A 24,427-nucleotide genomic window follows, 5' to 3' on the forward strand; every position below is an offset into this window, starting at 1 on the left:
ACCAAAAGGTCACTCCACTAGAGCTCTAGCTACTTCAGTGGCCTTTCAAACAAGATTGCCAATGGAAACTATTTGTGTGGCAGCTACATGGGCCAATCCTCATACCTTCATTTCACATTATAAGCTGGATGTGGCCTCCAGGAGCAGAGCTGATTTTGGTTCCACTGTTCTGAAGAGTCTGTTCTGATGAGCCACCCAGGATTGAGGTGCTAGGGACGCTGTCCCATCCAGCAAGAATGAAGGTGAGAATGACAACTTAACATTAAGAAGTTATGTACCTACCATAACGTTCCATGTTAGTTGTCCTCTTCTCGCCTTCTTTCTTGCGTCCCACCCTCCATCTCCCTATCCTAGTAGACCGAGAAGAGTTCCTTATGTTTTTTTATCACTGGCTGAGTCTTCTCTGGCTATTACTTCTCACTATCAGTCTCTCCAGTAGGTTCATGCATCCTGCTACAGTTTACTGTATTATTATTATTATAATTGTTATTATGTCTGTAGTTAGGTTTACCAAACGAGATCTGGGTATCTAGCGCCAGGCATCATGGGATATGGGGGGGGAGCCTCGAGCCAGTAAGCAGCTCACCAGCTTTTGAAGATCGCACCGAACCCAACCAGCAAGAAAGAAGGTGAGAAGAAGACAACTAACATGGAACGTTATGGTAGGTACATAACTTCTAATTTGTGGAGGTACACTTCCTCTCAGGAGGTATCAGTTTTGGGCTCGGGGGAGCTGCTGAGGGAGAAAGGATGCTCCAAGTGAGAAAGAGTAGGCTGCCTTCCAGAATGAACAAGCTGGCCCACTCCCTACTACCTGTCTCGCACCACAGAACAGAGAGCTGATTGGAAGTTCCTGAGCAGGAATAAATAGACCATAGGGCTTTTATCTAACCCAGGTATATCAGGCTCTCATTCTCTTGGAATAATTTGGCCAATTGGGGAATGGTAGAGGAGCCACCAGGCAATATTTTTTTTGGGAGGCGGTACAAAAAATAAATAAATTAATACTCTATTTGTTGTAGGTGCATAGCTCCCACTTGACCTTAAATTTTCTTTATCATTATTGTTGTTAGATTTTCTTTAACCTTGTTTTTTCTTCTTGTTGCTAAAGAGTGTTGCAAAGTCATAAATGAAAGCAAACATGTAGATTCTAGTAGACTGGTAGGTATAGCATATAAAATGAAAACAAAAAAACAGGAAAATAAGTTTTCTAACAGAAAAATAAAATTAAGTTTACATCATTACATTACAAAAGATAGCTTGCACTATGCAACGCCTTCTGTTTGGCTGCATGTGCGTTATGCATTCATGTTATTCTGTTTTAATAAAGAAGCAAGAGAGTTGACTCAGTCCTACTGCATAGGGATGTTGAAATTAGCAGTGTGTACCATGCCACCTAATCAACAAAACCCATTCTCTTTTTAACTCACATATGACGTAGATACTTAACCAAACTGTTAATGGCTCAGATAACTAAACTTATGAAGTATCCAAAATAAGTAGTCTGTAGGTAACCTAACTTTCAAGCAATGTTCTTGACTGTTTATCCCTTTAGAAAGATACAGTAATGTCTTTCACCACTTCAGCTATTCATCTGCTGTTGCTGCATCTCCGAAATGCTTTTAGGTCTAGATTTTGTGCAGACTTCCTTACCATCTTTCCACATTAAATGTTCTTAAGGAACTTCCCATGCTACCTTTCTTTTACTATAAAAATTATAAAAAAAATTAGTGCCTTCTCAGGAGACATTATAGTTGTCACTGCTATTAACTAATTCCTTATCTCACTTTTTATCCCTTGTAGTCATAGCGATCTGCTGATTCACAAATTATTTTCCTCCCCCCCACACACCCTAGTTATGTGTTACTGGACTTCCAGTTCGTTGTTGTATTTGCTTTTAGTAAACCTACCATTAGCATTCTTTCTATCATGGACAGTGCACCCCTATCCTTTTTGACACCAGAAGGTAAAGTCACTACTCTTGTTAAACTTGTTCTTGCATAAGTGTTCTCTTGCCTTATACCATATGGCTGTAACTTCCATGCAACCCCCCCACACACACTTTCAAGGAGTCCACAGTAGGCTCCCCATATCTTCATCAAATATACTGCAACCACCTTTAGCTTTAACTTTAGCTAGGGTTACAATACCACCTATGCATTATTCTTCATAGGTTGGTACTAGGCTATCGGCCCTAAGGCCTATACAAGCCTAGCCATAACAATTCCCTGGCTATTTCTTCCCACACTTCATTGAATATCCACTACTGGACCTAGACCCTTTAGGTATTTGTCAGCTTCACCCAGAATTTGTATTCTATCCACAACTTAATCTGTATATTTTCCAGTCTTTTACACCTTTTTGTCCCCTAAGTCTTAATAAATCTTTCACATTTATTGGATTCCTAAATGTGCATCTTTTTTAAATTGACCTTTCTTCCAAGTCTTGATTAGTGACCAAACATAACCAAGTTTTTATGTCTTCAAAACATGGATGTCAAAAAAATTCTCCTCAAGCATGGAGCAAAATGAAGCTTGATAGGTGAATTTTGTATCAGTGTCAAAAACACAAGTGTAGGAGTGTGAAGTGTTTTAGACCTTTGAAAGCCATAAAACAATTAGCTCTTTGAAACAGACAGTTGCCAGAAGCTAAGTGTCAGTAGCCTTAAAAGCTGCTTGCCACTTCACTCTGCCACACTTTTTTGTTTGAAGTAAATTGTATGTTAACCTTTAGAGCTGTTTTAGTTTCCATGAGACTTGAGTTTTACAGGGCTGAGAGGTTTTAAGCATCATGTCTCCACAGTATTTCAGAAAGCCTTTTATATGGCCCATTTAATTTCCAAAGGCATGACTACTAGATCCATAGGTTCATAGGTTCATAGGTTCATAGGTTCATACTAGGCTATCTGCCCGAGGGCATTTATAAGCCTAGCCCATTGTTTTGTGGCTTACGCCACCCCTTTAGTATGGGGAACTATACCCATTATTTTGCTGTGCCTCTGTCGAGCAGTGACACTGAGGTAATTCCTGGGGTATATCTGCGATCTCCCATCCATTGGTCAAGATTTCTCTTGAACAAGGCCAGCGAGGTGCTCTGCCTCACATGTACCAGGATTTTGTTCCACAGCATAGGGAGTCTTTGGGTGATGAATCTATCCCTCCAGCACGTCCTATTAATAGCCGTGTCGAGGTTTAAGTCTCCCGCCCTTGTGGCTCTGATGGATCTAGATTTTTGAGGTGAAGCATATTCATCAAATCTGGGTTTGACATGGCCTTGTATGTTAGGCAAAGGTCACCTCTGAGCAAGCGTGGCGACTGAATAGAGCTGGAGTTCTTTCAGTCGGGCAGCATAGGACAGATTTTGAGACCCTTTATCCTTTTGGTGAGGAACTTTTGTGGCCTCTCCAGCTGCTGCAAGTGTCGGGTCAGATACATTCCGAATGGGGCATTGTACTCAATCATTGGTCTGATGAGTGATGAGTAAAGGGAGACTATGACCTCCCTTGATCTAGATGAGAATCCCTTCATGATAAGGTGGGCAATGTAGAAGGACTTCCTAACTACTTTAGCTACATGGGTGTCGAATGACAGACTACTATCAACCTGGGTCCCCAGGTCCCTGATAACTTCTTCTGTGCTCAGTGGATTGCCACCTATTTGGTAGCTAGGGGTAACCTTGTTTTTCCTGAAGGGTATGACTATGCATTTTTTGGCATTTAACTTTAGGCCGTGGCTCTGGCACCAGTTATCCGTTTCTGTGAGACCCTTCTGAAGGATATCTGTGTCAGATGTGTTTTCTACTATGGCCCAGTTTGCAGTCATCTGCAAACTTTGTCAGCCATAACCCTCCTGTGTTTGCTTGTACTTGGAAAAGTAGATGCCAAACAAGAGTGGGCCCAGGACTGAGCCCTGTGGGACACCACTTGTGACAGGCTTTGAGTCTGACATGGCGCCAGCAACTCTGACCCTGTGGGTTCTGTCACTCAGCCAGTTTGCAACCCATCTTGTGATGTATGGGTTAACATTTAAGCTGATGAGTTTTTCAATGATACCCGAGTGGGGTATTGTATCGAAGGCCTTAGCCAGATCGAGGTAGGCTGTATGGACTGCCTTTCCCTCATCAATGGCTTTGGTGACTGTTTGAAAAAGTCAACCAAGTTTAAAAGGCATGATCTGCCTTTGACAAAGCCAAACTGGGTTGGATCCAAAGTCTGCAAATTCCCTATGTCTTTATTTATGAGGTCCATTATGATCCTCTCCATGGCTTTGCAGATAAGGCTTGTCAAGCTAATGGGCGGTAATTTCCAGGGTCTGTGGAGGCACCGCCTTTGTGAAGTGGGACCACAGTTGCAGTGCGCCACTCCTGGGTTCGTATCCAGAGGTAAGACTTTGATTAAACAGCTGTTCTAGCTGTGGGTTTAATTCCTCATTGAGTTCGTGGAGCACACAGCCGGGGACACCATCGGGTCCCATGGATGCTGTGTTTTTGCTTTGGAGAGAGCAGTTCTCACCTGGGCGCTGGAGCTGATTGGCGGGGTGCACTCATTTAGTATAGATTTCTCTCCTTTTGGGGAGGGGAGAAGTTTGCACTGAACCTGTCAGCCAGTATGTTGGCAATGTCTGTAGGATCAGTAATCTTCACATCATTTTGAACTAGTTCTGAGCATATCTGGGAGTTTCCTCCTAGGTTTCTAACATAGCTAAAGAAGGCCTTATGATTGTCTTTTGAGTCTTTAGCTATTTTTCTCTCGAAATTTGCTTTGGATGATTTTATGAGAGCTCTTAGTTTTTACTTATAGTGATCAAGGGTGTCTTACCTTTTAAGGATTTTGCTCTATCTTGTAGTAGCTTCCTCCTTTTGTTGTAGAGTTTGTTTATGGCTGGGGTCCACCAGACTGGGCGCTTGCCTTTGGTACAAAGAGTCTTTGTTTTGCTTGGGATTGCCTTATCCATGCAGTCCTGCAGGTGCTGGTAGAAGGCGTTTGTAAGTGATTCAGCGGCTTGAGTATTGTTTTCCGCCGGCTCGGGGGCCTGAAAGGAGACCACACTAGTCTTTAGAAGTGTGAAGTCGGCTTTTGAGAAGTTCTTTACTGTGGTCTTTTTTATTTCAGGTGGGGTGGGATGAGGACCTCCAGCGAGTTTAGTTTGTGATCTGATCTCACCAGTGAGGGGTATGCTTCGCGTGTTGAACATTGTGCTCCCATGTTCGTGATGATGAGATCAAGTATGTTATCTCCTCTTGTGGGGATGGTGACTAGTTGTTCCATGGCATTTGAGTTTATGAATTCCAGGAACTTTTGGGCTAGGGTGTTTGGGCTTGAGTAGTGTTCCCAGTCTATATTAGGGTAATTGAAGTCACCTAGTATGATGGTGTTTGGTGATACATTTATCCCTCTAGTGTTTTCAGGAAGGCCATGTGAGTTTCCTGAGTTTGTGAGGGTGGCCTGTAACATGCTACAATTTGCAGAGCAGTCTTGCCTATGGTTAATTGCACCTGGATGGTCTCCGATGCATCGTGCGTTGCCACCAGTCTTGAGGTGTGGGTGTCCTTGATGAATATGGATACCCTCCTTTCTTGGTATTGTCCGGATTTTGGGGCGGAACGCATGATATGAGGTAAAACCTGATAGCTGGGGTGCTCTCAGGAGCCTTGAACCAGGTTTCTGTCACAGCACAGACATCGATGTTCTCCATACTGAGAAGGGCCTCGAGTGCGTGCATTTTGAGATTTAGACTTCTGGCATTGAGCAGCATTACCCTTAGTTTTTTCCTTTTTGTGTTCTAGGGTGGTAGGTTTAGAATTTGAGCCTTGCCTAAAAAGGCACTATGGGGTGGCAAGAGCCTTTGCCAATATCCGGAATCCCAGGGGTGACAGGTGCAAGCCGTCCCTTGCAAAGCAGCGTGGCTTGTCCAGCATGTCATCCCAGGCAGACAGATACTGGATCCCCTTTGAATGACACCAGTGTTTAAGCCAATTGTTAAAGCTGATCATCTTATCTCTGTATTGTGGCATCATTCTTGGTGAAGGTAGGATACTGCTCAAGGTCAGGGTCATACCTGCCTGGGCTACATAATCAGAGAGCTCCTCAATGTCTCTTTTCATGTAGTCCAAGGAGGTACGTCTCAGGTCGTTTACACCAGCGTGGACAATGACTGAGTCATATTTGTACCTGCTGTTGAGAGACCTGAGTGCTTGCGTTATGTGGCGGATCCTAGCACCCGACAGGCAGCTTACTGTGACCTTCTCCTTACTCAGTCTGGTGAGCGGGACATCAGTGTGTCTGACTATGGAGTCACCAATGACTAGTGTGTCTGGCATTGTGTTTGGCCTTAAGGGCTGTGACTGTTTGACACTCTGACTGTGAGGTCTATGTGTTGCGGGTGTTGTGTTCTGAGGTGGTGGTTGTTTGGGTGTCTGCTTTGGTGGCCTCTGCTGTTTTGGTAGATTTTTGATCAGAGCCTCCAGTATGTCTTTGTGTGTTTATGTGTATGATTTGAGGTTGTAATGGTACTATGTGAGACTGGGTCTATAGTGTGTGTGGTAACCTTCTCCTCCTGACTGGTCTTGCCAGTCCTATGTTGAGAGAGCTCAGCCTCCAGTTTGGCCGTGATAGTTGCATCTCTCGCATGTATTTGTGTTTTGTGGGAGGAGGAAAGGGTTGTCTGTGTACATGAGGCAATTGAAACATTGCCTCAATATTCCCAGGTTCACCAGCTGAGCAGGAGAGGACACTAGCAACTGATCCCTCGACATGCTAGAAGGGTAGACGAAAAACTTTAAAAAAGATTCTGGGGGACGTGGGTGACCGAGAAATGGGGGGTTGCCTTTTTGGGGTACTATCTATGACAAGAGTGCCGTATCAAGGTAATAAGTATTGTAGGAGCAAGTGCTAGGTTTAATAGATAGAGAATAGTCTACTTGGAGTCAAGTAGAGTTGATCTTTTTAGTTATAGGATACGCTGATTTGATCAGTAGTATAGTTCGAGGAAGGTAGTTTTAAGGGAAAATTTGAAGAGTGGACTTTAGGTAGCCCGAATAGTTTAAACCTGCTTAACCGGGCTGCCCTAGTGTGCAACAGTGGCAGCTCAGCTAAATCGCTCTAAATCAGCTAACGCGTTTACCGCGTTTTATACCCGGGGCTGGAAAAATCTAGAAACTGGCCCAAAACGACCAATAAACTACTAGTTACTGGCTGAAACCTCACAAAACTGGACAAGAGGCAGCTCAATGCCTCCCACTCCCACTGGTAAGCAAGGTAGCTTCCCTTCCCCCAAATAAGGCAAGGAAACAGTGCACAGGAACTACAACCAAAGCCCAGGAATCAGCAACTCTGAAACTGGACTAAACTAGTAAAGCAGGAAAGCAAGGTAGCTTCCTTCCCCAAATAAGGCAAGGAAACAGTACACAGGAACTACAACCAAAGCCCAGGAATCAGCAACTCTGAAACTGGACTAAACTAGTAAAGCAGGAAAAACAAGAGATATTTTTTCTTTTTTCTTTTTTTTCACAAAACAGGCAGAAACAGGTACAGCAAACACTTATAAATGCTATGAATCAGCTACTACAGCTTACACAGAAGAATTTGCTACAAATACAGTCAAATAGTAACAAACAAGGATTCCAAGTGCAATATTAAGTTAAATGCAGTAAAACAGCTTCAATGTAACAGAAAGGCAGGCGAAATACAGTTGCTAGGTATTCAGATGTGGAAAGCAACAAAAATATACTTAGTATCAAGAAAAGTCGCTTATTCAGCTCTCTGCAGCCTGGATTACTCTGCTGGCCCACGTGGAGTCTGTGCTGAGTAGGTACAAGCTGAAAGTTTTATACCAGGGGCTGGAAAAAGCTAGAAACTGGCCCAAAACGACCAATAAACTACTAGTTACTGGCTGAAACCTCACAAAACTGGACAAAGGCAGCTCAATGCTTCCCACTCCCACTGTGTAAGCAAGGTAGCTTCCCTTCCCCAAATAAGGCAAGGAAACAGTACACAGGAACTACAACCAAAGCCCAGGAATCAGCAACTCTGAAACTGGACTAAACTAGTAAAGCAGGAAAGCAAGGTAGCTTCCTTCCCCAAATAAGGCAAGGAAACAGTACACAGGAACTACAACCAAAGCCCAGGAATCAGCAACTCTGAAACTGGACTAAACTAGTAAAGCAGGAAAAACAAGAGATATTTTTTCTTTTTTTTCTTTTTTTCACAAAACAGGCAGAAACAGGTACAGCAAACACTTATAAATGCTATGAATCAGCTACTACAGCTTACACAGAAGAATTTGCTACAAATACAGTCAAATAGTAACAAACAAGGATTCCAAGTGCAATATTAAGTTAAATGCAGTAAAAACAGCTTCAATGTAACAGAAAGGCAGGCGAAATACAGTTGCTAGGTATTCAGATGTGGAAAGCAACAAAAAATGTACTTAGTATCAAGAAAAGTCGCTTATTCAGCTCTCTGCAGCCTGGATTACTCTGCTGGCCCACGTGGAGTCTGTGCTGAGTAGGTACAAGCTGAAAGTTTTATACCAGGGGCTGGAAAAAGCTAGAAACTGGCCCAAAACGACCAATAAACTACTAGTTACTGGCTGAAACCTCACAAAACTGGACAAAAGGCAGCTCAATGCTTCCCACTCCCACTGGTAAGCAAGGTAGCTTCCCTTCCCCCAAATAAGGCAAGGAAACAGTACACAGGAACTACAACCAAAGCCCAGGAATCAGCAACTCTGAAACTGGACTAAACTAGTAAAGCAGGAAAGCAAGGTAGCTTCCCTTCCCCTAAATAAGGCAAGGAAACAGTACACAGGAACTACAACCAAAGCCCAGGAATCAGCAACTCTGAAACTGGACTAAACTAGTAAAGCAGGAAAAACAAGAGATATTTTTTTTTTCTTTTTTTCACAAAACAGGCAGAAACAGGTACAGCAAACACTTATAAATGCTATGAATCAGCTACTACAGCTTACACAGAAGAATTTGCTACAAATACAGTCAAATAGTAACAAACAAGGATTCCAAGTGCAATATTAAGTTAAATGCAGTAAAAACAGCTTCAATGTAACAGAAAGGCAGGCAAAATGCAGTTGCTAGGTATTCAGATGTGGAAAGCAACAAAAATATACTTAGTATCAAGAAAAGTCGCTTATTCAGCTCTCTGCAGCCTGGATTACTCTGCTGGCCCACGTGGAGTCTGTGCTGAGTAGGTACAAGCTGAAAGTTTTATACCAGGGGGCTGGAAAAAGCTAGAAACTGGCCCAAAACGACCAATAAACTACTAGTTACTGGCTGAAACCTCACAAAACTGGACAAAAGGCAGCTCAATGCTTCCCACTCCCACTGGTAAGCAAGGTAGCTTCCCTTCCCCAAATAAGGCAAGGAAACAGTACACAGGAACTACAACCAAAGCCCAGGAATCAGCAACTCTGAAACTGGACTAAACTAGTAAAGCAGGAAAGCAAGGTAGCTTCCCTTCCCCAAATAAGGCAAGGAAACAGTACACAGGAACTACAACCAAAGCCCAGGAATCAGCAACTCTGAAACTGGACTAAACTAGTAAAGCAGGAAAAACAAGAGATATTTTTTTCTTTTTCTTTTTTTCACAAAACAGGCAGAAACAGGTACAGCAAACACTTATAAATGCTATGAATCAGCTACTACAGCTTACACAGAAGAATTTGCTACAAATACAGTCAAATAGTAACAAACAAGGATTCCAAGTGCAATATTAAGTTAAATGCAGTAAAAACAGCTTCAATGTAACAGAAAGGCAGGCAAAATACAGTTGCTAGGTATTCAGATGTGGAAAGCAACAAAAATATACTTAGTATCAAGAAAAGTCGCTTATTCAGCTCTCTGCAGCCTGGATTACTCTGCTGGCCCATGTGGAGTCTGTGCTGAGTAGGTACAAGCTGAAAGTTTTATACCAGGGGGCTGGAAAAAGCTAGAAACTGGCCCAAAACGACCAATAAACTACTAGTTACTGGCTGAAACCTCACAAAACTGGACAAAAGGCAGCTCAATGCTTCCCACTCCCACTGGTAAGCAAGGTAGCTTCCCTTCGCCCAAATAAGGCAAGGAAACAGTACACAGGAACTACAACCAAAGCCCAGGAATCAGCAACTCTGAAACTGGACTAAACTAGTAAAGCAGGAAAGCAAGGTAGCTTCCCTTCCCCAAATAAGGCAAGGAAACAGTACACAGGAACTACAACCAAAGCCCAGGAATCAGCAACTCTGAAACTGGACTAAACTAGTAAAGCAGGAAAAACAAGAGATATTTTTTTTTTTTCTTTTTTTCACAAAACAGGCAGAAACAGGTACAGCAAACACTTATAAATGCTATGAATCAGCTACTACAGCTTACACAGAAGAATTTGCTACAAATACAGTCAAATAGTAACAAACAAGGATTCCAAGTGCAATATTAAGTTAAATGCAGTAAAAACAGCTTCAATGTAACAGAAAGGCAGGCGAAATGCAGTTGCTAGGTATTCAGATGTGGAAAGCAACAAAAAATATACTTAGTATCAAGAAAAGTCGCTTATTCAGCTCTCTGCAGCCTGGATTACTCTGCTGGCCCACGTGGAGTCTGTGCTGAGTAGGTACAAGCTGAAAGTTTTATACCAGGGGCTGGAAAAAGCTAGAAACTGGCCCAAAACGACCAATAAACTACTAGTTACTGGCTGAAACCTCACAAAACTGGACAAAAGGCAGCTCAATGCTTCCCACTCCCACTGGTAAGCAAGGTAGCTTCCTCGGCCCCAAATAAGGCAAGGAAACAGTACACAGGAACTACAACCAAAGCCCAGGAATCAGCAACTCTGAAACTGGACTAAACTAGTAAAGCAGGAAAGCAAGGTAGCTTCCCTTCCCCCAAATAAGGCAAGGAAACAGTACACAGGAACTACAACCAAAGCCCAGGAATCAGCAACTCTGAAACTGGACTAAACTAGTAAAGCAGGAAAAACAAGAGATATTTTTTTTTTCTTTTTTTTCACAAAACAGGCAGAAACAGGTACAGCAAACACTTATAAATGCTATGAATCAGCTACTACAGCTTACACAGAAGAATTTGCTACAAATACAGTCAAATAGTAACAAACAAGGATTCCAAGTGCAATATTAAGTTAAATGCAGTAAAAACAGCTTCAATGTAACAGAAAGGCAGGCGAAATACAGTTGCTAGGTATTCAGATGTGGAAAGCAACAAAAAATATACTTAGTATCAAGAAAAGTCGCTTATTCAGCTCTCTGCAGCCTGGATTACTCTGCTGGCCCACGTGGAGTCTGTGCTGAGTAGGTACAAGCTGAAAGTTTTATACCAGGGGGCTGGAAAAAGCTAGAAACTGACCCAAAACGACCAATAAACTACTAGTTACTGGCTGAAACCTCACAAAACTGGACAAAAGGCAGCTCAATGCTTCCCACTCCCACTGGTAAGCAAGGTAGCTTCCCTTCCCCAAATAAGGCAACAGTACACAGGAACTACAACCAAAGCCCAGGAAATCAGCACTCTGAACTGGACTAAAAAGCTGGTAGCTTCCTTCCCCAAATAAGGCAAGGAAACAGTACACAGGAACTACAACCAAAGCCCAGGAATCAGCAACTCTGAAACTGGACTAAACTAGTAAAGCAGGAAAAACAAGAGATATTTTTTCTTTTTTTTTTTTTTTTCACAAAACAGGCAGAAACAGGTACAGCAAACACTTATAAATGCTATGAATCAGCTACTACAGCTTACACAGAAGAATTTGCTACAAATACAGTCAAATAGTAACAAACAAGGATTCCAAGTGCAATATTAAGTTAAATGCAGTAAAAACAGCTTCAATGTAACAGAAAGGCAGGCGAAATACAGTTGCTAGGTATTCAGATGTGGAAAGCAACAAAAATATACTTAGTATCAAGAAAAGTCGCTTATTCAGCTCTCTGCAGCCTGGATTACTCTGCTGGCCCACGTGGAGTCTGTGCTGAGTAGGTACAAGCTGAAAGTTTTATACCAGGGGCTGGAAAAAGCTAGAAACTGGCCCAAAACGACCAATAAACTACTAGTTACTGGCTGAAACCTCACAAAACTGGACAAAAGGCAGCTCAATGCTTCCCACTCCCACTGGTAAGCAAGGTAGCTTCCCTTCCCCTAAATAAGGCAAGGAAACAGTACACAGGAACTACAACCAAAGCCCAGGAATCAGCAACTCTGAAACTGGACTAAACTAGTAAAGCAGGAAAGCAAGGTAGCTTCCCTTCCCCAAATAAGGCAAGGAAACAGTACACAGGAACTACAACCAAAGCCCAGGAATCAGCAACTCTGAAACTGGGCTAAACTAGTAAAGCAGGAAAAACAAGAGATATTTTTTCTTTTTTTCTTTTTTTTCACAAAACAGGCAGAAACAGGTACAGCAAACACTTATAAATGCTATGAATCAGCTACTACAGCTTACACAGAAGAATTTGCTACAAATACAGTCAAATAGTAACAAACAAGGATTCCAAGTGCAATATTAAGTTAAATGCAGTAAAAACAGCTTCAATGTAACAGAAAGGCAGGCGAAATACAGTTGCTAGGTATTCAGATGTGGAAAGCAACAAAAAATATACTTAGTATCAAGAAAAGTCACTTGTTCAGCTCTCTGCAGCCTGGATTACTCTGCTGGCCCATGTGGAGTCTGTGCTAAGTAGGTACAAGCTGAAAGTTTTATACCAGGGGGCTGGTTTAAGCTAGAAACTGGCCCAAAACGACCAATAAACTACTAGTTACTGGCTGAAACCTCACAAAACTGGACAAAAGGCAGCTCAATGCTTCCCACTCCCACTGGTAAGCAAGGTAGCTTCCCTTCCCCCAAATAAGGCAAGGAAACAGTACACAGGAACTACAACCAAAGCCCAGGAATCAGCAACTCTGAAACTGGACTAAACTACTAAAGCAGGAAAGCAAGGTAGCTTCCCTTCCCCCAAATAAGGCAAGGAAACAGTACACAGGAACTACAACCAAAGCCCAGGAATCAGCAACTCTGAAACTGGACTAAACTAGTAAAGCAGGAAAAACAAGAGATATTTTTTTCTTTTTTTCTTTTTTTCATAAAACAGGCAGAAACAGGTACAGCAAACACTTATAAATGCTATGAATCAGCTACTACAGCTTACACAGAAGAATTTGCTACAAATACAGTCAAATAGTAACAAACAAGGATTCCAAGTGCAATATTAAGTTAAATGCAGTAAAAACAGCTTCAATGTAACAGAAAGGCAGGCGAAATACAGTTGCTAGGTATTCAGATGTGGAAAGCAACAAAAAATATACTTAGTATCAAGAAAAGTCGCTTATTCAGCTCTCTGCAGCCTGGATTACTCTGCTGGCCCACGTGGAGTCTGTGGGCCAGCTAGAAGTCTTAATTCCCCTTTACTCATATCTTATCAGACCTATTATTGAACATAGCACACCTTTTGGCATGTGTTTGTCTAAGCATTTCACACAGCTTGAGAAACCTTAGAGATTCATAACTGAAAAGATCATTGGTCTCAAAAACCTAAAGTTATCAGGAGAGTCTGGCAGTTTGCTCTTTGTACTAAGTCTCTTACAGATGCCTCTGTGGAGAGCTATGTCTAGCCTTTTGTGCCATGAAAGATCCGACCCTATTTGATCTCCTATCCCTTCACAACACTGAGGATACATCAAATACTCTGTTAAATGAACTAAACCTTCATCTGCAGATAACTAAGACATGTTAGCTTGATAGATTCATACCCCAATGTATCCCTCACCTCTGGAACAGACTTCCACTGTATGTCAAACAGAGTAGCACCCTTCACCTTCAAGGTAAACCTAGAAAATTAGATTGACAGCCTAAACTTCTCTCCCAGTCTATCTTGTCTTGCCCTCCTTGAGGCTAGAGGGAAATTCTGAATAGTTTTTTTGGTTAGGCTTGAAATTGTCTGCAGACTGCCTAGTACTTACCTAAGAACCTATTAACCTTTTTTGCATCAGAATAATGCTTAACAAAGTTGTCTTTTTTTCCTGAATTTGGAGCGTAATTATGATGTTCCATGTTTTTTTTTACAAGAGCACATCCTTATTCTTTGAAAAAAATTACAGCATCAGGTAAACTGCAGACAACATAATTTTAGTTCTGAAGTTTTACCTTACGTTGAGGTAACCAAGTTTGATGAAACACATTGCCTTAGACTGTACTTATGAAACATGAGGAAACATTTACTAAGCTAGTAGGAGGGATGGCAGAGAGGGTCAGAGCCTGTCTTGTATGATCATGATTATGGTCAGCAAATGAGATTTCACTTTGAACAGGATTTGGAGTCCATGTGTTTATGGAGTGAACATATGCAGTCACTTCTATAATAAATCAATGGAACATCTTGGATTGTGCCTCAGTGGAAGACTCTAACCAAGTGTGTTTTTTGGGAGGGGGATAGGGTATGTCATTGTGCTTATCAGATTTTCTTAGCTTCTGAATACTTCAAACACTTTCTTAAGTAACCTCTCCAGATCATCCTGGCTGATTTTGCATAATTTGTTTGCCAAGATAATTCTTCTAGCAAGTTAAAATGTTTATTGATACCTGTACAGGGAGAGAGGCATGGTCCAATTTCAAGGACATTTGAGTTAGGTTGCCCGTGTATTGTAATACACTGTGGTAGTATTATCTGACATGATTTATACCACCTTTTTTTTATTAAAAATGGGAAAAAGATTGTAAAGCTGTGGTAGATAAGTTTTTGTTCTAATATGTCATCAAGTTTGAAAACCATATTTAACTGACTCTGCATTCAAGTAAGCCACTTACATCAATGAAGGGGACATTTTATAGTCTGAAACAGAATCAGCCTTCTTTCAGTAGGTACCCGAGCCACTAATAGAACTCAAGTCACCTCTGCGATAGCTAGGTTTTTTCTGTCTACACCAATGGAGCTGTACATTCATCAGAATAATATTGATGTATCAGAACATGATTTGCATGTCTTTGTCAGGCTTAATCAGGTCATGCTTGTATTTGTCAACTAAAACCGAATTTGGCAATTCAGTTTAAATGTGCTACCTAACATTTTATAATATAGCAATAACCCACATCTGGGTGTGGGTAATGATGGATTTACCCATGGTTGGTGTGGTTTGGTGACCAAACAAAGACAACCGTGGGTAAATCCAGCACCGCCCACACCCAGATGTGGGTTATTGCTATTATACACTGACATTATTTAAGAAAAGAATACTTACTTTTCTTAAGTAATGTCTTTGTGTAAGAGTGACGTGCTGTCCTTCCACCACTGGACATTTCCTTGAGCCTTATCTGATGTACTTTTCATGTGTTTGGGACTTGTGTTCCCACACATACCCAGTACATCAGTGCTCGGGAAAGTAAGCAACAGAGAAAAGAAGATCTCCGTTGCTCCGTTTTTCTTTTTTTTTTTTTTTTCATTGTCATGTCATGAGTCATGTGATTAATAGTGTATGTTTTCAGTTTGGTAATTAAATGGAGGTGAATTTGTTCTGATGAATTCCCATAGTTTGGGATGAAAATTTACTTTTTTTTATTAAAGATTTATAAACAGTAGTATGAGCTGGCCAGTGTCACCAGGGTGTGTTTTTTATTAGAGTTAATTTTTTCACCCTGACTAGTTTATTTGTTTTTTTTGTTTTTTGTTTTTTTTACCTCATCAGTGCAGCATAAGTGGATTGTCAGCATATCTCACAAAGAAACAGAAGAAGATCACAGGTGGGATTCTGCCAACAGAGTCACCATTGATAGATACTGAAGTTCTTGATATTTCTGGGAGGCCAGTCAGTTCAGGTGTCCATGATGGAGTTCTGGACTTGGGTGCCAAATTGCACAGGGTTCCTTGAATATCCATTGGTGATGTCCCGAGTGGTTATGTCTGAACATGTACTACTCATCCTGCTCAGGTCATTCAGCTAATGAGCTTGACTTCCATGTTGCTAAAAGGACGTCAAGTGTACATGTACAGTGGCAGTCTACTTGAGATATCTTAGCCATATGTTTTTTCTATAACACTTTGTTATATATGAGTATATTCAATGGGCTGTTGGTGTTTATGAAAGGTTCATTCTTAGACTTGGTAATGCTTCTGTATTTTCACAGGTGTCATGTTGTTCCTCCACTATGCATAAGACCTGCCTATTATTGGGGATCTGTTTGGACTTTGTGATGATAGCAGCTAAATCCCAGTACATTTGGGGGTCACTGAGTCAATGGTAGACTTGAGTAATGTGACAACCATATCCCCCCCATACCCTTCCATGGACAGAGCTCCTTTGCCTGTGAGAACAGCACATCAACTGAGGGAGCACCCTTATCTCCATTGGCAGAGTTACTCATGGTAGCAGTCTGTCAAGAGTGAGGAGGACCTCAGGTTGACCTGCCAGTGGCTGTTCGTGCCATGGGTACAGTCCCCATCTGAGTGTGTCAGTGGCTACCACTAAATAATTGTGAAAGGCAATTATACCCAATGCAGCCATAGCTGCACTGGTCACGGTAGTACATGGTCTTCATAATGACCTATAGGATTATCTTGGCCAGATGTGCAACATTATGGAAAGGCAGCATAGGGAGTCTGTATGCTAAATTGGTGTCATTAGCCATGGCTCCAGGACATATCCAGCATAACCAATAAGTTAGCCGTGTGAAAAATCACCCCCCACAGACCACTGATATAAGTCCCAGGTGTGCCAGTTATGGGAGCCATGGGCACTGCCTGGGTAGCCTGCTGACACATTGTATATTCTATCCTGGCATTTGATAGTATAGAACCCCCTTATAGTTGATATACCACTGTCCATGATCTCCAGATGGGGCCTTTATTTTGGGGTACAGTGGGCTATGTCCTAAAATGGCCACATGGCATTGCTTTTCTCCTATGTAATATGTGGGGAACTATGCTGCCATACATGTTGTAGCATGACATCGAGAAACTAGTGGAGTATCCTTGAGGCAAATGGTTGGGATACACCCACCATCTCCCCACTTGGTCACTGAAGGTCTCTGTAGCTAATATATTTTTGGCAGGTGCAAGGAACCCCACAGAGGCATATGGAAAACATACAGACTTCACACTTGAATTGTCCTACCAGTCAGGATTGAACCTTATGTTTGGGATTTGAAGACATTAACCATTATGCCAACTGTGCTTCAAAGCACATTTAAGTGGTAATTTTTAAATGATTGCTTTTACTAGCATCTGTATAGTGATGTGTATATTTTTGGGAACTACACTGTGTAATTTGTAAAAGGTGCCCTGTTTGAAAGATGTGGATACATTGCTCAATCCGGTTTTACATAGCCTTTGCAGACAAGCATATTTTACTGGCAGCACAAACTAGTGTAGTATTAGTGCCATTGTCCAAAAGACTTGCTCTTGGTGAAAGTGACTTTCTCTTGTCTAAGACTTATCTCTGTAAAGCAGACTTACACCAGAGTAAGTCATTTATACTGACAGCAGATCATTTAGAATCAGGCCCCTCTTGTTAGCTGAAAATGCACCCCTTGCATTTTTTGTCTCATGGTACAAATATGCTGACTTGCTTTTATTTTTCTACATGTGCTGGTCTGTGATAGCCCTTGGGAATACACAACAACACAGTTTCAACATTGTGACACTAAGCAGTGAGCCATACAGTAGGCAGCTGGCCCAGACTTCATACATACTTAAGAGTGTCTTGTTATTGCCCTGTGTAAGCAATAGGTAACTCATGTTGACCTCATACAGTAATACAAATCAGACTGGGTGGGTATTTTGCAGAAATGCCATTTGAGGATTGGTGACACTTTCCTAATGCCCATTATCAAGTCAGTGAACAGAAGCTTCTACAGTGGGGCAATGTACAAGATTTATTACATGTATAGAAAGAAAAGAAGGATCTATAAAACTTTAAAAATATACGCAGTAGACATTAACAGGAAAAATGTAATGCAATTTCTAAGAAATTGAATCAGGAAATTAAGACATCTATTGTTCAGTATGAGCAAAAAATTGATTAGTGATGCTTCTAATAATAATGCATTTTATAAATACATCAATATAATAAATAACAGTAAATCAGTGAGTAATACTATTAAATTAGATAATGTGGTTATACAGAATGCATAAATTATTGCAAGATAATGTAACCATTTATTTTCTTCTTAAAATCTATCTGGCAGTTCACATGAATATATTAATTCTATTACTGTTTTTGGACATTAGAACAAAACAAAGTCTCTTAAGCTGACTCGCTTGTGCCAAAGCTCAATAACCAACCATCAAGACATTAGAAATGTTGTTTTTGGACATTGCCCAATAATTATGGAGACATTATTCTCAAGGGCTGTTAGTAAAACAAAGAGCACTGCATCTGTAGGTCCTGACTTAATACTAGGTCAACTCTTGATAAAGATAAAGGATATTATAATACCCATTCTGTGTAATATTTTAATACATTTTTGATCAAATGGTTTGTTCCTAGACTCTGGACATTTTCTTCTGTTAGTCTAATTTACAAGAAAGGGACGAAAGATGTTATTGAAAATTGTAGACCAATTAATTTAACGTCTTTATTAGGAAAGTATTTAGAAAGATGTTTGACTGAACTTATAAAATAACACAAGTACTAGTTTAGCTGCTATGGATTTAGATCAGTATGGTTTTGTAAGGGGGAGGCCCACTATGAGCAATTTAATAAGTTTTTATAAACAGATAACCTTGGCCTAAGATATGGGATTATTGCTTGGGATTATCTTTTTGGATCTTGCTAGAGCTTTTGATAGCCTCCAACATAAGGTTATTTGTGACTGTTTATTGAAAAAACAGTATAAATTGCTATATAACTAGATGGGTAAAGAACTGGCTGGTAGTTTGAAAACAATGTGATAACATAAATAACACGTATTCCGATTATTTATCATATATTTCTGGAGTTTCCTAGGGATCTGTTTTAAGAATGTTGTTGTTTTATATAGGTTTTTCTACAATCGCTAAGAATGATAAATCTGAACATATAAATATGCTGACAACTGCAAAATAGGTTTTATAATCCAAAGCAAGGCTGGCTCTGAAAAAAATAACAGTTATTTACATTCCATAATTAGATGAGCATTAGATATAGGACTGAGATTCACTTTTGACAAATTTAAGATCATGTATTTTTCATTTAAAATGTCAAGGTACCCTATATATTTATCTTCCCCTAAACTTAAGGAGGTTAAGGAATATAAAGATTAGTTATTATTGTATCTTCTTACCTGTTCTTTAATTGATAGTTGCTACCAAAGCAGTAAGACATTTGTTTTTTTTTTTGGTTATGAATCTTGCAACGAGAGGTGCACATTGTTTAAATGAGATGTTCAAAACTCGTATATAAGACCAGTCATCTAGTATGACAACATGTTTTGTGTTTACACACAGAGACAACTGAATTGTTTTGAAAGGGTTCAAAGGAGATTTACTAAAAAATAGTTTCTTTAAAAGGTCAAGATTACTACAGAGGATGTAGAAATTTGAAATTATTTTCTGTTTGTTACACATATATTTATGGAAAATTGATAAAGGCTTATAGAATATTTCATGATCCAATTTTACAAATTATGTTTCACATAGAAGTCAGTAAAATATAAAGACATAAGGGCATAACAATATGAAATTAATGACAAAAATGAGAAATCGTAGACTGTGACATTCATACATTAAAGTAAAAATTAAGCATCTTTGGAATAATAATACCTATACATGTAAGACAGTCAGAGGGATTTCGGTGTTTTAAAAGGAACTTGGATTTCTGGGTTGGTGACAAAGTTTATGTACAAAATCTTGTGGAATCAGTACTCTTTGATGACCTTTGGGTCTAAGCACTATATATGAACTTAAGAACATGTTACAAAATTCTTGCACATGAAATGTTATGGTTGCTGTACTGTTCTCCCTTCTTATATAACTTAATTTAGGGATTTTCAGTATTTATGAGATAAAATTGAGTTAGAAGTATTTAATGAAAAACAGGAGTAATATTCTTTCTATACCAGTACATATTTACACATTAAAACATAACAGAGCCCTCCTACTGAAAACGCTGTCCCATAAATAAGCTTACATATAATGAATCTTAGTAATTATTTAGTGAAAGACATGGGATTTAGTAAATTGGTTAACCCCTGTTCAGCTCTTCTTCCTTTATTTTGAGTTTGCTTTTAGAATAATTGCTTGATTTTGCTTTGTATTTTTGTAGCCTTGCAGTCTTTTTCTTTTTACACTGTACTTGAAGGTCATTTCTGAATTAGATATACCTGAAAGTATGTAGGCCCTGAAAGAATTTTGCTGACATGAGAGAGATGTGTCTGGTCTGTTCGTTTAGATGATGAGGTAACCGTGGGGAAGTTCTATGCCACCTTTCTGATACAGGACTACTTTAGGAAATTCAAGAAACGCAAAGAACAAGGTCTTGTGGGGAAGCATCCTATGAAGAACACAACAGTTGCCCTCCAGGTAAGTCTGTTTATAACTGACGTAATTATGTTTTTCAGTGAAAAGTTGTAACATTCCGTAGTAGTCTGATCGAAAGCAGTCTCATAACTAGAAAACAAAGCCTTAACAAGCTCCTTGAATATAATGTTTTTTCCCCTCATTGATTACTGTTGAGGGTGCATTGTAGGAATGTAGTGCCTACAGTTCTTGTTGGTCATTAATCCACTCTAACCGCCTAGCTCCTGATAATAAGGATTAGCCTTAATTATTGGGACAGCACAAAAAGCAGAAGTATTTAATGTGAGTAGAACCATGGTAGGATTTCAATGGTAGTGTGGAACAACAAGAAGCTTATATTAGATACTGCTGGCACAGGACTTGAGTAGTTAATTTCATTATTCATTATTGAACATCATAAAAGTCACCACTGCTGAAATCCTTGGAGTCAAACACTTTTCAGTGTATTGTATTATTGATGAATGTTATGCTATGATTTTGACTGAAATGTTTGTTTATTTGTAATTTATTTAATTGATGACCAAGTAAGTAAAGTATTGTTTTAGCAATGACCTGGGTGTACAGCAAGCCATATGTAAAACACAGTTGTTACGTGTATGTTTTGCATACAGGTTAGTGATCGCACAGTTAAGCTATACAAACATATTAGCAGAATTAGGCAACAGATAAACCGCATGCAGTGTAGAGTAACATGAAGTGTTCAGAACTTGTATAGATTTGACTGAAAGAAACAAGCATAAGCCACAACAGTTTCTTTGGATCACAATAAGGTATTATTTAGAAAATACACCTTCTAAAAAACAAAAAAAAGTCATATGGCACAGTGGTTAAGGTGTTTTCCTCATATGCCTAAGGTCGAAGATTTGATTCTCACCTCTGCTAAAAGCTCATTGATTAGTAAATCACCACTCTTTCAGCTCATTTCACTGAATGGATTCAAATTTGCACCTTTCTTTTACATGAAGGGCAACATCCATGTTGGTGCTTGTGCCATTTGTATCCCCTGCTCCAAGCTTACTCAAAGGTCAGACAAAGTCAGGATAAAAAGATAAAAGTAGGTTTGAGCTCATTTGACGGAATGGCCATGTAGAAGTGTGCTTCACTGAAAAACAACACATTAAACACATGACTATACTGAATCAGCAGTAAAAATGTAGACCAGCAAAATACATTCATTTACTTTTATGTATTTAGATTTGTTTGCCTAGGTATTGCACTGATTTCAGTGACCATTCACAGGCACAGCCCAGGTGAATAGGATTGCTTAATGAAATGAGAAAAACATATTTACAGATGCAAAGATATATTGTGAAACATATACATCTTTACAGATGCAAAAATATACTGTAACATTTAGATCAATAAACAGTTTACAGAGTCAAAACATCGATGGAAAAATGGAAATATAGTTTGCAGAGCTTTTTGGATAAGATGTAGCTATAATGACTGAGATGGCTAATGCTACAAGAATAGCAGCATATCATTATATAGAGAGGTATTAAGATGTTAGAAGAGGCAAGTGAGAGTAGTTGCAAGAAAGGATACCATGGGGAGAAGACAGAGAAATGGAGAGAGATGCATGCAGAAGGAAGATGAGTATAAAGGAGAGAAGTGTGAGATATGCAAAGAGAACAGGGAGGTAGGATGAATAAGAGGCAGTAAGTGAGGGGATAATAATATGAGATCAGATAAGGAAGGATGAAATAGAGATAAAGGAATGTGAGAGAGCTGTAAGGTTCTTGTAACGTGACTTGTGTGAGTGCAGCTGCACTTTGGGCGAAGAAGTGTTCCTTGAGCTGTTGTCTGAATTTCAAGTACATTTGACTGCCTCTGACTGACAGTGGAATGGAGTCCCAAAGTTTAGATACTAGGATGGAGAATTCATGCTCAGTGCAATGAAATTTAGTTTTTGGAGTTAGTAGGGTGGGTTGAGATTGATAGATATCCCTGAGATTATATGTGGGAGTTTGGTGAAAAGTTGATGGGTGGGAGGGGGAGCTGTCTCAAGAGAAAGTGTTTTGTGAATTAGTGATCTTAGTAGGAAAATCATGATAATTTTATCCTGATATTTTTATGATATTAGATCACATTAACCAGATTGTAGTCAACATTATACACATAAATATTAAGTAAAAGTTTTTCTTTGCACTCCTGTTGTGTGGTACGGTATTTTGGCTATACTTTATCAGTGTCATGGAACTTGATCTGCTAATTAAATTCAAATAACTTTAAAAATAAACTAAAATTAAAATAAAAAAAAAAGATAAAGAGTTATATCATAACCACCAAGTATAGCCAAAATACCGTACCACACAACAGGAGTTGCACTAATTGCGGTGGTGGTGCTGCTGTAGCGTTGTCGCCTCTCAGTAAGACGCTGTCCGGTTTGATTCTCAGCTAGAGCGTCTTCTGTGTGGAGACATGCGTGAATGGGCGTACCTTCGCTGAAGGTTGTGCGTTAGGGCTAGCAACTCGGCACGTAAAAATCTACTGCTAATCATTAGCAGACCGGAGTTCCGCTGTGCCGACCCCTAACCAGGAAAAGCCGGAAGACACAACAACAATAACAGGAGTTGCACTGAAGTGTGGACAGTGTCATTTATTCGGGTCTATATCATATGAGCGAATCGCACAAATTGTGAATGCTCAGAATATCAAACGTACCGGATCTCGGACTTCCTATTGTGGGAGGCTGTGCCCCCACACCCCCCACTGAATATATATTCCAACTCCGAGATTGCACTACAGTGAGGAAAGGGCAAATATCCCATTCTTCCCTGTACCGCGATCTCAGAAAAAGCACTTCAAAGTCCGCTACGTTCGATATTCTGAGCATTCGCAATTTGTGTGATTTGCTCATATGATATAGACCCCATTTATTCATATAATATATACAATGTTAAGGAGACATCAGCAAAGTACTTGCTGATGGCAGCACCCACTGCATCCCCAACAAGCACAATGAATCCAACAATACTGGCCACTGTTTAGAATCAAAAGTGTATGTAGTAGTCTACAGTAAAACAGTAGACAGTCTTTAAAATCATGCCAGTATACAGAGGATTATGATCGGGTCTCTGATTATAACCAGCCTATTATGTTTTTGAGACATGAATGCCAAGAAATTAATCTCGAGAGTGAAGTTTTGAAAGCTGTTAAAGCACTTAGCAAGTTCTGTCATACAGACAGCAGCACTGATGGAGGCCTGTTGGAGACCATCTAAAATAATTAGGGACAGTTTTTAAATACTGCTGTACTTTTATTTTATTTTTTTATACTTCATATTAAAAAGTTAATGGAACAAAGTTTTTTTCTATTTATATGCATTTTCTGAATGATAAAAAGAATGAAACTCTACTTCTGACATTTTTGACTGAGTGTAATAGTTTGTGACAGCATAAAAATCTTCCTCTTCTTTCAGCTTTTCCCGGTTAGGGGTCACCACAGTGAATCACCTGTCCGCTCATGATTGACAATGGAGTTTTACGGTGTCGAGTTGCCAGCCTGGCGCCGAACCTTCCACAGAAGGCAGACACATGCATGCACTCACGCCTAGGGCCAATTTAGAGTGTCCAATCCACCTACAGCATGTCTTTGGGATGTGGGAGGAAACAGGAGCACCCAGAGGAAACCCACATCACCACAGGGAGGACATGCAGACTCCGCACAGAAGGCACCTCAGCAGAGGATTGAACCAGAGAACCTCTTGCTGTGGGGTGGCAATGCTAACCGCTGCACCACTGCAGCCACCCCCCCCCCCGTGACAGCATAAAAATAACAAAGAAAATTCTAAGAGACAGATGAAAGGCAAAGAAAGTCCTTAGAGCAAGTCCTGATTGTATCAGTGCTTTACAAGTTTTATTATTTTTTCCCCAATATTGGAACATAATCACTCCACTCCATGCATTACATAATGATTATGTGCATGATGCACCAGACACCTCCAG

At 40.1% G+C, this 24,427-nt stretch overlaps 1 protein-coding gene across 1 annotated transcript in view; it reads left to right on the forward strand.

The window, feature by feature from the left end:
- The window catches only part of CACNA1D (calcium voltage-gated channel subunit alpha1 D), a 5,051,180-nt gene that overhangs the window by 4,335,479 nt on the left and 691,274 nt on the right, over window positions 1-24,427 (forward strand). Inside the window, exon 39 of the mRNA XM_044077483.1 lies at window positions 20,353-20,483. Within this exon, the coding sequence (XP_043933418.1) occupies window positions 20,353-20,483 (131 nt within the window). The remainder of the gene's footprint in view (window positions 1-20,352; window positions 20,484-24,427) is intronic.

This window comes from Protopterus annectens, chromosome 7.part0 (genome assembly GCF_019279795.1).
Source record: "Protopterus annectens isolate FY-2018-M chromosome 7.part0, PAN1.0, whole genome shotgun sequence".
NCBI classification, from domain to species: domain Eukaryota; kingdom Metazoa; phylum Chordata; order Ceratodontiformes; family Protopteridae; genus Protopterus; species Protopterus annectens.